At 45.4% G+C, this 12,474-nt stretch overlaps 1 protein-coding gene across 1 annotated transcript in view; it reads right to left on the bottom strand.

Annotated features, from left to right (window-relative positions):
- The window catches only part of LOC147010264 (receptor-type tyrosine-protein phosphatase H-like), a 137,405-nt gene extending 132,681 nt beyond the window's left edge, over positions 1 to 4,724 (bottom strand). The window contains exons 1-4 of the mRNA XM_085861229.1: positions 4,445 to 4,724; positions 2,643 to 2,808; positions 2,465 to 2,528; positions 1,688 to 2,008 (exon numbers count right to left, since the gene is read on the bottom strand). Of these exons, the coding sequence (XP_085717355.1) occupies positions 1,688 to 2,008; positions 2,465 to 2,528; positions 2,643 to 2,808; positions 4,445 to 4,724 (831 nt within the window). The remainder of the gene's footprint in view (positions 1 to 1,687; positions 2,009 to 2,464; positions 2,529 to 2,642; positions 2,809 to 4,444) is intronic.
- Positions 4,725 to 12,474: the final 7,750 nt, after the last annotated feature.

Below are 12,474 nucleotides of genomic sequence, written 5' to 3'. Positions count from 1 at the left end.
CCCGGCAAGAAGAGGGATCCGGGGCGATTCGACGGGATGGTGTGGGATCGAGCGTGGGGAAAAAAACAGACAATTCCAATGAATATACAGTTCTCAATCCCTCTAAAGCACCAAGTTCACACACACACACACACACACACACACACACACACACACACACACACACACACACACACACACACACACACACACACACACACACACCGTAGCTATTTCTGGTGGTCAGGCTGGACCGTGGTGTGGACGCAACTGTCCCCGGATCGGCGTCGGACGAGCCGGCCTTGCTCTCGCCCGGGGGGGGGGGGGGCAGGAGAAACCGCGGTGCTGTGGACCCCCTGGTCCTGGCCCAAGTCCGCCAACAGCCGCCAGGGAACCAGCTCCGGCGCCAAACCGCGAGCAGGAGAGGGAGGCAGGTCCGCCCGCCGTTCGACCCCATACTCAGAGTCAACAGAGCCAACCAAAGCGAGGCACGAGGCTCGGCAAGGCTCCCAGACACGATCAAGAACACGATCGACTCAGCACAACAACAAGGACGCTCTCTGCCGCCACAGCTTCCACACCCAAAAAAACCACGATCTTCTTGGATGTAATCTTCTTCCTCTTCCTTTCCGACCCTCAACAGAACCTTTTTATCCTTCTGCCCACGTCACTCCCATCGAGCCGTTTATTGGTCCACTGCCATTGCCTTCCGCCAATCGTGATCACGGGGCGGAGCCATCCGCTGCACTGTCCTCTGACGTCACGGCCAGTCTTCAGAGAATACCAAAAAGGGGTTTACGCAGACACTTACCCTATCCCGTGTCCCTATCTAATTACGTGACAATTATCATTTCCCCCCTTGAAGAAATGAACATTTACTAGACAACTTATCACCACTGAATTGCTACTTATTACATCGAGATCCTGGTAAACTCGAACAGCATGGCATACCTAATTAAACATCCTAATTACCCTTTGAATGCATACCCCCCCTCAAACGTAACAATATTTAACTCCGTCCGTTCTCCAGACCAAGTTCTGTGGGAGTGATGGTGGTAATGCACGAAAGGTCACTTTTCCCACACCATAATGCTGTACTTTTATTCCAATTTATCCTACCAGAGGAGGCCGCAGAGAAATTTCTCAGGCAACGCTGTAAAGCAGTGACATCGTTTGTACTTTTAATTAAAACACAGACATCATCAGCATATGCCATCTGCACAAATCTTGCTCCTTCTACACTTCTCATTCCCTGAGGTATTTGCTGTCTCATTGATAGCAGGAGTGGCTCAAGAGCAATAATATATGAAAGACCAGAAAGAGGACAACCTTGCTGGATACTCCGTTGAAAAGGAAAGGGAGAACATAACCTATTATTAACTTTCAACAAACAATGAGTTTTGGTATATAGGAGTTTCACACAAGAGATGAAAGTTTCACCAAAATCCATTCCTTTCAAAACAGAAAAGAGGTATTTGTGATCAACACGATCAAAGGCCTTAGCTTGATCAAGAAACAGTCATCCAAAATCATCACACAGGTGCTTATTGCACGAAATAATGTCTCCTACCAAAAATATATTGTCATGGATAGATCTTCCAGACACACAAGAAGTTTGGTCTGGATCTATAACAGAGCTGATAACAGTTTTCATGCTATTTGGAAGTACTTTAAAGAGAATTTTTTTATCATCACACAGTAAAGATACCGGTCGCCAGTTCTCCACCAGTTGAGGGTTCCCAGATTTTGGCAGTAAACATACGACCGCTCTTCTGCAGGACACCGGAAGGTCTCCATCATGGATGCTTTCATCAAGAACGTCGAGTAAATCAGGTCCCACAATGTTCCAAAAAGTCTCACAGAATTCCCCTGGCAAGCCATCTATTCCAGAGGCTTTTCCATCTTTCAGGCTCCTCACAGCTGCTTCAAGTTCATTTGCCGAAATTGGGGAGTCAAGCACGCGTTGCTCATCCTCCTTGACATTCGGGAGCCCAGGAATTAATTCCTGCATCACCTCATTGTCCACATTCTGAGGAGAATACAACTGAGAATAGAAATCCCTCAGTGTGCACCTGATCACTTGCTGAGAGGTTACCAGGGACCCGTTGGGAGTGAGAAAACTGTGAATTTGTTGTGACCTTTTTAGAGAGGTCTCTAATTTAAAGAAGTCCTTTTTTGGCATATCCAATGTTAAATAGCTCATTCACATTCTTACCAAGGTACCTATTGCTTGTTGCCGTACCATCTCCTCGAGCGATGCTTTCTTAGCCAATATTAATTGGTCACCTGTGTCTTTCCCAACCTCATCATTGTTCTGTTCTCGGAATACTATTTCCCGTTTTAACCGGTCAATTGATATTGACTGCCTTTTGGTACTGTATAAACTGTATTGTTGGCAAAAAGTTTTTATTTGGGTTTTTGAAATATCCCACCACAACCGGAGACTATCAAAATCAGATCGAGAAGATCGAATTTTCTCCCACACGTCTCGAAAGGCATCATTGAAACCCTTGTCTTGCAAGAGACGAGTATTGAGAGACCAATAAGCACTACCACAGGGTGGAAAGGGTAATTTGAAAGACATTGAGATTAGACTGTGATCAGTAAACCCAGTCGGCACAATTTGAGTTGAAGACACAATATTTAACATTAGCTTTATTTACGTGAAACCTGTCAAGTCTTGCCATTGACATAATGCCATCATTACATCTGCACAATGTGTAACACTGCAAAAGTGGATGTCACGACCTCCACACATCCTTAAACCGGTGATTTTTGATGGCATCTTCAAACACTTTTGTGGAGGCAACATGCGGTTCATGGCCATTCCTATCAATTAAAGGACAAATTGCACAGTTAAAATCTCCCACAATACAAATAAAAGAAGTTGCATCCAAAGTTTTTACTTCGTCCCGTAATGTGGAAAAGAAGATTTTCCTCTCCATGGGATCACTTGGTGCGTATACATTTGGGATAACAATCTTTTGAGTGTTGTTAAGAAACTACTGATATCAAATGCTCGTTATAGATTTCCTTGAAGGAAACCTGGTGAGCACACAACCTGTGACTTAGGCAGATGGCAACGCCGGCTCGAGGTGTAGGAAACCCGCTTAACCACCGCCCCTTAAATAGTTTCGCCCAATCAGCTACCTGAGTATTCATAGTGTGGGTTTCTTGTAATAAAATAATATCAGCTTTTGCTTTCTCAATTGCTTGAAGGGTTTGTACTTTCCGTAAGGTGGAACTACCTCCATTTATATTCAGAGATATAATGTTCAAATCCATTATTGATTATTTTGTGGAATTAAGTCACTTTCCTCATTTAGTTCCTTGTTTGCCTTGTAACAGCTTTCCTTAAGGCCCAGTCACACCTTGACGTTTTAGCCAGGAATGGCAACGTATAAAAACGCACGTAAAACGTTGGCATACGCTGAAGTTTTGAGGTTTTTTTTTTAAAGTTTTGGTCATATTCATAACGTGTTGGTCGTATGCATAACGTATTAGTAACGGGCACAGAACATTTCGTTGTGTTAAAGATAACTTATACCAACGAATGTTGGTATATATAAGCCTGTTGTCGTCGTTCACAACCTATGCCCAACGATAGTTTAACTTAGTCATAGTGCGCTGCTCGTATCGCCGACGAACTCGTGGCGTTCTCTGTTAAAAACCTGCCGCTCACCGATTTAAATCATAACCGCCTGAAAATTGGAAGTGTCAAGTGTAGTTCGGAAGTGTAGTTCGAGAGAATTTAGTGATGTCGATGTTGGTGGTAGTAGTAGTAGTAGTAGTAGTAGTAGTAGTAGTAGTAGTAGTAGTAGTAGTAATAGTATTCGTATTAGTAGTACTTTCAAGTAACGTGTTGCAAAGTGTGAACAACGTTCATGTAGCGTGCTTACAAAACGTTACTCATAGGTTAGAAATAAGTTTCGGGTACGCTAAACATTACCTCCACGTGTTTCGACTTATGAGTAACTTCCAAGTAACGTGTTTCAACGTGTTTCAACGTGTGTCAACGATCGCATAACGTGCCTACAACTTATGGCCAGCGTAGCGGAACGTGTGAGTCATACGCCGGCATACGTCATAAAATTTCAAGCATGAAAAAATTTGAGGAAAACCCAAAAGTTCAACGTTTAAAGTCAGCGTACTACCACTTATGGCAGTGTTTTTCAGCGTGGTCTTAACATATACAAAACGTACCCATAACGTATTCAACGTGTACCAGCGTTTTACACAATTTTTTGCAAAAATCGGCATAAGCTGGCTAAAACGTCAAGGTGTGACTGGGCCTTTAAGCACTGAAATTCAGGTTCCTTAAGGTCCTTCCCTTGCAGCAAAGGCTTTGCAGCTGAAATGAAGGCCAGAATATTGGGGAAATGATCTTCGATTCACACGTTACGTTGTCTAAAGGTTTCTTTCAGAAACCTAACAATGTTTTCTTTAGCCACTTCAAAGTGCTCACCTTCCTCTTGAGATGCACTCAAAGCTTCCCGCAAAGGAGAAGGAAGATCATCAGCCATTACATATGATTCATCATCGTCAGTCGATTGTGCTTCAGCGGCTTGCTTTGCTTCTGTGCAACCTGCTCGATCATCGTCTACTTTAGCCTCCTCATCCTCATTCTCCTCAAGCGGGAAGGTGGAGACATCCCCATTAATATCACCATCAGTGATCAATTTGCTTTTGCAGGTTTGATCTCTGCTTTCAGAAATCCCTTTGTTTTCATCGTGAGCAGGTGGCATGAGCAGGCCCCACTCTCACCACTTTGCTCACTATCAACATCATTGGGACTATTTTCCGCTTGTACCACTAACACCTTGCTGCCCTTATCCTCCTTCCCAGGATTTAAAAAGGACCTTTTCAAAGGTTTCCGTATTAGCCTATGTCCACAACCATTCCCTCTGCAGGCTGTGACTCTTCTTCTGTGTCGTTTACACAGCCCACAGGTACATCGGCTGACTCATCGTTGACACGATTAACCACCATACTTGTTACCTCATTGTTTATACTGTACACACGAACTTCATCAGCACCCTTCTTAACTGTCTGTACCTTGGCGTTCCGGCACAGACTTCTGCTCTACACGTGACTCGTTTTCAACATTCTCTGTGACGTTTACAGGAGGGCCTGCTATGGTTACCGTATAATATGTTTTCCTCACATAAGGACAATATTGCCTTGTGTGGCCGGACGCTCCACACTCATGGCATATTAGCCTCTCTGTTGCAGCAAAAACCCTAAGCTCACCTTTTTCTGTTTTAAACACGAGAGAGATATTTAACTGCGTCACACCATCTTTTAAAACGACATAGCAAACCCGTCGAAACGTTTCGATGTGTTTAAACTTTCCATCCATGGTACGAATGGAAGATTTAATAATTCTCCACACCACAGAACCGCACTGACCGAGTTTTTAAAGAATGTTTTCCTCAGACACCGTCGGTAAAACGTTGGACAACAAAATATTTGATGCCGGAGTGTCCCACGATGAAACGGGAACATACCGGGTCATCACCCAGAAAGAGTCCATTCTACACAACAACGTGTGCGAGGTGGACATTCGAGACGAAAACAACGATCTTGTGGAACATTCGAGACGCCGCCCGAATGTTCTCACAACCGATGAGTTCGCCGATCGTGAGGAGAGCTTCTTCCAGCAAGAGGTCTTCCGGCGGCACGAAGCACATGCCGTGCTTGTCTGTTAACACCTCGTCGGTGTTGTGAGCGGAAACACCTCGCCGATCCTTTTTTGTTGTTGTTGTTGTTGTTGTTGTTGTTGTTGTTGTTGTTGTTGAGGGTTTAATGGCGCTGTCAGAGCCAGAAGGCTCTATCCACGCCACGCACCAGAATCTAATCAAACTCGCCTACAGCCATAGCCCTTCAAAGGCAGATACATTTTAAATGGGTCTCCCACATTCCTTCAGGAATTTTAATACCGCCTTACAGAGTTGAGGGTGCTTCCAGTTCATCCGCCGCAACATCACCTGCAGATCCAACACCCTTATCCCCATAACTCTTATACGCCGTACAAGATGCTGCCTCGGTTCCCCATAGAGAGGACAATTTAGAAATACGTGATTTAGGTCTTCAGGTTTTCTGCACACATCACAGAACCCCGTTGGGTGACATCCAATTCTATGGAGGTATATGCATTTAAGCGACAGTGCCCGAGTTTTATTCTACAAAGCACTACCTGGTCCCTCCGGGAGAGCCTGGGGAGCTTAACAAGCGGAACCACCTCCGACTGCACCTTGTGAAAAAAAAAATCTCCCCTTAGTGCAGGAGTCCCACTGACATTGCCATTTTCCCTCAATACGGTCCTTGACCAGACTAATGATTTCTGAAGGTCCCAAGGGGATTTAGGTGACATTGTCCAATCTGAGGGCATGCTTTCCCGCAAGGTCACTGGCCTCATTCCCCCCGATGCCCACATGTGCGGGGATCCAGCACAAATCCACCACCAGACCCCTCCAGTTCATGATGTTATACAAATGCCAAGCTTCTAGGACAAAGTCATACCTACAGCCACCCTGTAAGGATTCCAGCGCCTGTAATGCCGAAAGTGAGTCCGAGAGGATAACTGCACTAAGAGGATTGAACTTGATTATCCATTCCATAGCTAGGACGATTGCAAATAGTTCCGTCGAGAAAATTGAAAGATGATCGGTTAACCGAAAAGCCCTGACCACACGGACATCCGGGATACATATAGCCGCCGCTGTCCTTCCTTGAGAGGGTTCTTTGGACCCATCCGCATAATATATATATATATATATATGCATGCAAAGATTGACTCCAACTTGCGTTTATAAACTCGATAGCCAGGTTGCGCTTTACCACAGAATTAACTGAATCCAATTTTCCCCAGAGATCCATGCGGAGATGAAGGGGTTCAAGTGTCCAGGGGGGGCCAAATGGGAACTTTATGTTGGGGGCTGACTGGGAGGGAGTCCAGTTTCATTTCCTTGGCTAACTTGATACAGGCCAGGCCAAGAGGCAAGGAAGCGGAGTTGTTGTCTAACTTTAGGTATTCCCAACAATTTTCAAATTTGGATTTACCAGGATGGCTGTCCCCAGAAGAAGTGGATCCAGCCCAATATTTCATTCTCAGCAACTCTCAGCAAAGGGACAAGGGCATCTCACCTATTTCCACCAGAAGGGCAGACACTGGAGTGCTAATAAAAGTACCTAAACAGACACGAAGAGCTTTTGACTGGACAGTCTCAAGTTTTTTTTTGGTTGCTCTTGGCCATATCACCGAAAGCCAGGAATCCGTAATCCAGGTGGGAACAAATTTTAGCTTTGTATATCATGAGAAGACTGTCACGATGTGCTCCCCACTCTGTTCCAGAGAGACAACAAAATAAATTTATGCCTTTGGCACATTTACCTGTCAGCTCCTTCACATGCGGAGCCCAGGTTAGTCCCTTATCAAAAGTGACTCCGAGGAAAGACACCACTCGAGATGGATGGATGCAAGTGCCATTAATTACCATTGCTATGTCATCCGTTTTCTTCTTACGGGAAAATATGATAACTTGGACTTATAAGCTGAGAGTTTAAAACCCAGTCTTCGGCCCATTTCTCCACGAGCCGGATATCGCCCTGGAGTTTTTTACTCGAAATAGCAAGATTTTTACACCGGATCCACATAGCAATGTCGTCAGCAAACAAGAATAACTTGCTATGGAGCTTGGGGATGGAGGCAACATCATTTATCATAATACTAAAGAGTGTTGGGCTTAAGCAGCTTAAGCAGATGAGGGAATGCCCTCATCAGAATGAAACGAAGAGGAGAGGCTCAGGCCAACCCTCACCTGAAATGTTCTATTCTATCAAAAGTCACCAATCCAATCGTGCATTCTGCCATTGACCCCGAGATTACTCAGTTTATAAAGGAGGCCATTTTTCCAGACTGAATCGTATGCCTTTTGGATATCAAGAAACACTCCCAGAAGAGACTCCTGATTACCTAGGGATTTCCTTGCATCATTTGCCAGTGCGGAAATGTGATCCATAACGGACCGTCCCTTTCAAAAACCGCTCTGGCCTTTATACAATAGTTTGTTCTTTTCCAAGAAGAAAACCAATCGGTTATTCACCATTTTCTCCATTAATTTGCAAACAACTGAAATAAGGGAAATCGGATGATATGAAGATGGGACAGTGCCATCTTTCCCCTCTTTCAGGATAGGAATTACAACAGTGCGTTTCCAATCACAGGGAAGTTTCCCTAAAGCCCAAATCCTATTGAAGAAACTCAGGAACACTCAACATCCGATCATCCAAGTGCTTGAACATAAGGAACGATAACCATCCGGGCCTGGGGCGCTATTCTTAGCCGAACGAATCACCTGCTTCAGTTCCCAAATAGTGAAGTCAAGATTGAGTGAAGGATTTGAAGGTAGAACTATATTGGTGATCGCCCTGGATTGACTGACAACTTGGGGAAAACGAGCCTCTAAAACGTCATCCTTTATGATATTCTCGCTACTAGAAAAGAATTGGCCCACGGCTTCTGCCTTGTCTGCATTAGAACACAGGGCTATGCTCTGGGAAATAATCACTGGAAAAGATCTCCTTCCCGACTTAACTCCGTGTATACTTTTGACTCTTCCCCATATAGTTTTGATAGGGGTATCCGGATTAATTGATGAACAAAATGATTTCCAAGAGGCAGACTTGGCCCGTTTTATAGTTCTTTGGGCTATCGCCCTTTTCCTCTTATACTCTATAACGTCCTCCAACTTGAGGGTTTTCCTAAGTCTCTTTAGAGCCGCCCATCTTCCCTGGATTGCCAATTTGCAATCATTCCACCAGGTGACCTTAATTTTCCTACCCACTGAAGGAATTGAGGTTGGGATTGTTTCACAAGCAATGTTATTCATAATTTGAACAAAATTCCTATTGATGCTATCTATGTTGTGAACACCAATCTCTTCCTTCACTTCCCTGACACATCGATCTGAAAACTGACCCCAATTCGCCTTAGAAAAGTTCCAAGAAGCCGGTCCGAGTGAGTCCACAGAACCCCTTTCACATTGGAGATTAGTGATCACAGGAAAGTGATCACTCCCTAGGTTGTCATCGTGGACTTCCCAATCGCATCTCGCAGCTTCTATTGAAGAAATAAGAGTGAGATCCAGAGGGGACATCTTCCTTGTGGATGGATTTATACATGTTCCCTGTCCGTCATTTCATATCACCATATCGAATTCATCGATCAAATCCTCAATAATATCGCCGTTCCTATCAGTGTCTTTAGAGCCCCAGAGAATATTGTGACTGTTGAAATCGCCACAGACAAGTACCACCCCCTCGCACCTTGTAAAAACCTCCTGGAGACTCTTGTGCATCAATGGTTGGCAAGGATTATAGAAGTTTATAATTGTAACCCTCCCCCTCGAGCCATGGACCTTGATAAGAATACACTCCAGCTCCGTAATGTCTTCCGTTTCTGTGAAGGGAACACCAAATTTCACCATAATGCCACACCCACCCCCTTTACCTCGAGCTCTATCCCTACGAATAAGGGTATACCCCAGCATATGGAATCGGTTATGCTCCTTGAGTCATGTTTCTTGAAAACAAATAATATCCGGTTTAGTTAACAAATCAGAGACGTATTTTTTAAATTTGGACCCGTGCACCACTAGACTTTTAGCATTCCATTGGATTATTAACATTTATCACATTGAGTCCTGAGACTGTTTGGCATCAGGACTGGTTTCTCTCTCTTTTTTATTGCCCGTCTTGCTAAATATCTCATTAATATCCTTGGAAGAAATAACATCCCATCCCAGATGTTTGCAGGCTGCTGAAGCAATAATGCTAATCTTCTCCGATCTCCTATTTACAACAGCTGTGCAATTTACCACTTCAGTAATAAATCCAATGAACCCCAATTTGGATATATTCAAAACCACCATGGCACTTGAATCCTCAGTTTGGCAATCCTGATCTATTGTCTCCGTCTGACAACCCACCAAAACTGTTTGTATCTTAACCGGAGCTGGAGTTTTCGTAATCCTATTCGTTTCTTTGACTGGCAACACAATTTTGGGGACCTTGATCACCGCCTCCGCATACGATAACTTCCTAGTGGTTTTCACTTGCTGGATCTGAGCCGCTCTTTGAAATTCTAAACAACCTCTGTAGGCTGCACTGTGCTCCCCACCGCAATTGGCACAGCACATCTTGACGCTCGTACAACTGTCATACTCATGATCTCCATTACATTTGCTGCAACGCCATTTACCCTGACAGGATGTTGCAGTATGACCGAATCTCTGGCATTTGTAGCATCTTAAGGGGGGAGGGATATACTCCCGAACAGGAAAGGCTTGGTAGCCCAGGAACACTTTAGGAGGAAGAACTGGGATGGAGAAGGACAACACCACACATGTGGTATCAACCTTCACCCCATCCCTTACCGACGCAAGGCGACGAGCATCACCTACTCACATGTCAGCCAAATGCCTCTTGATAACCTCCATATCAATGTCCAGGTCAATCCCATAAATTACACCCCGGCACTCCCTTAAAGACCTGGGGATGTGAGCAGATATTCCAATATCCCCAAAAAGAGAGACTCTCAGAATCTTTTCCCGCTGGGCCACCGATTTGCACTGGATCAGAAGGTCACCCGATCGAAGTTTCCTTGCACAATGTACGTCACCAAATTCTTTTCCAATTACGGTAGCCAATTTTATAGGGTTATTGAAAATTAACGACTTGGACCCTTCCACAGCTGAAATTATAATTGGGAATTTATCTCCCGGCTCCTCTTTATCCTTAACCCCTTTCCGCACCTCCGACTCCTCACTACTTCCATCACCAGGCCTGCCCCTCTTCATGGCCAACACTCGAGAAGTTCTAACACTTCTTGAGGAGAGTGCCCCATCATCCTCCCCCGATACCCCCTCCATATACTCTCATTCTCTGGGGATCACCAAGAGTGAAAATAAGGACCTTACCGATCAATACCAAATTACAAGAACTCAGAACCAGAGGTGATACCGAAATACCGGAAGTACTTGGAAGCACCCTCCGCCATCCCAACGAAAAAACCTTCAAATTGCCTCTGTCAATCTTCCCTCGCCGATTTTTACTCGCCATTTTACTAATAAAGAGAAAAAAATATCAAACAAAAGTGTAATGGTTATAAGCCCAAGTAAAGAGCAGAAAGAAGAGGGAAAAAAAACCTTAATAATAGCTCAGCGGGAAAACCCACCGTTCCACTATCACTAATAACCAGTAACCACTTTAAGTGGTTAGCCCAAAAACACGTCTCTCTCCGTCTCTCTCAACATTACACGATAAGAAGAGAGAAAAGGAGAAGCAACACAGGCTCCACACGTACCGCCAGAGACTGAGCAACAACGCCCTGGCCCTGCGATTACACATGCGTACCAAGTGATCAATAGCTGTGCAAAGTGGGGGGAGAGAAGAGAGAAGAGAGAAGAGGAGAGGGAGCGAGAGAGGCGGAGAGGGAGCGAGAGAGGCGGAGAGGGAGCGAGAGAGGCGGAGAGGGAGCGAGAGAGGCGGAGAGGGAGCGAGAGAGGCGGAGAGGGAGCGAGAACGAGGAGAGAGAGAGAGGTGGAGAGGGAGTGAGAACGAGGAGAGAGAGAGAGAGGTGGAGAGGGAGCGAGAACGAGGAGAGAGAGAGGTGGAGAGGGAGCGAGAACGAGGAGAGAGAGAGAGAGGTGGAGAGGGAGCAAGAACGAGGAGAGAGAGCGAGAGGTGGAGAGGGAGCGAGAATGAGGGGGGGAGAGAGAAGAGAGAAGAGAGAAGAGGAGAGGTAGTGAGAGGTAGAGAGAGAGGTAGAGAGAGAGAGCGAGAACGAGGAGAGAGAGGTGGAGAGGGAGCGAGAACGAGGGGGGGGAGAGAGAGAGAGGGGGAGAGGGAGAGGGAGAGGGAGAGGGAGAGGGAGAGGGAGAGGGAGAGGGAGAGGGAGAGAGAGAGAATGACAGAAAGAACGAGAGAGAGAGAGAGAGAGAGAGAGAGAGAGAGAGAGAGAGAGAGAGAGAGAGAGAGAGAGAGAGAGAGAGAGAGCTGGAGAGGGAGCGAGAGAGCGAGAGAACGAGAGAACGAGAGAGAGTCTTGGAGAGGTGGAGAGGTGGAGAGGGAGCGAGAGAGCGATAGAGCAAGAGACAGAGACACAGAGAGACAGAGAGACAGAGAGAGAGGTGAGAGAGCGAGAGAGAGAAAGCGAGAGAGTGAGAACGAGAGAGAGAGCGAGAGAGAGAAAGCGAGAGAGTGAGAACGAGAGAGAGAGCGAGAGAGAGCGAGAGATAGAGAGAAAGTGAGATAGAGAGATAGAGAGATAGAGAGATAGAGAGATAGAGAGATAGAGAGATAGAGAGATAGAGAGATAGAGAAATAGAGAGATAGAGAGATAGAGAGATAGAGAGATAGAGAGATAGAGAGATAGAGAGATAGAGAGATAGAGAGATAGAGAGATAGAGAGATAGAGAGATAGAGAGATAGAGA

The sequence above is a fragment of the Eptatretus burgeri genome, chromosome 17, assembly GCF_056783735.1.
Source record: "Eptatretus burgeri isolate ZD-2024b chromosome 17, Ebu_testis_v1, whole genome shotgun sequence".
NCBI classification, from domain to species: domain Eukaryota; kingdom Metazoa; phylum Chordata; class Myxini; order Myxiniformes; family Myxinidae; genus Eptatretus; species Eptatretus burgeri.
Note: the sequence above shows the minus strand (reverse complement) of the source record. Positions and strands in the feature narration are given on the sequence as shown.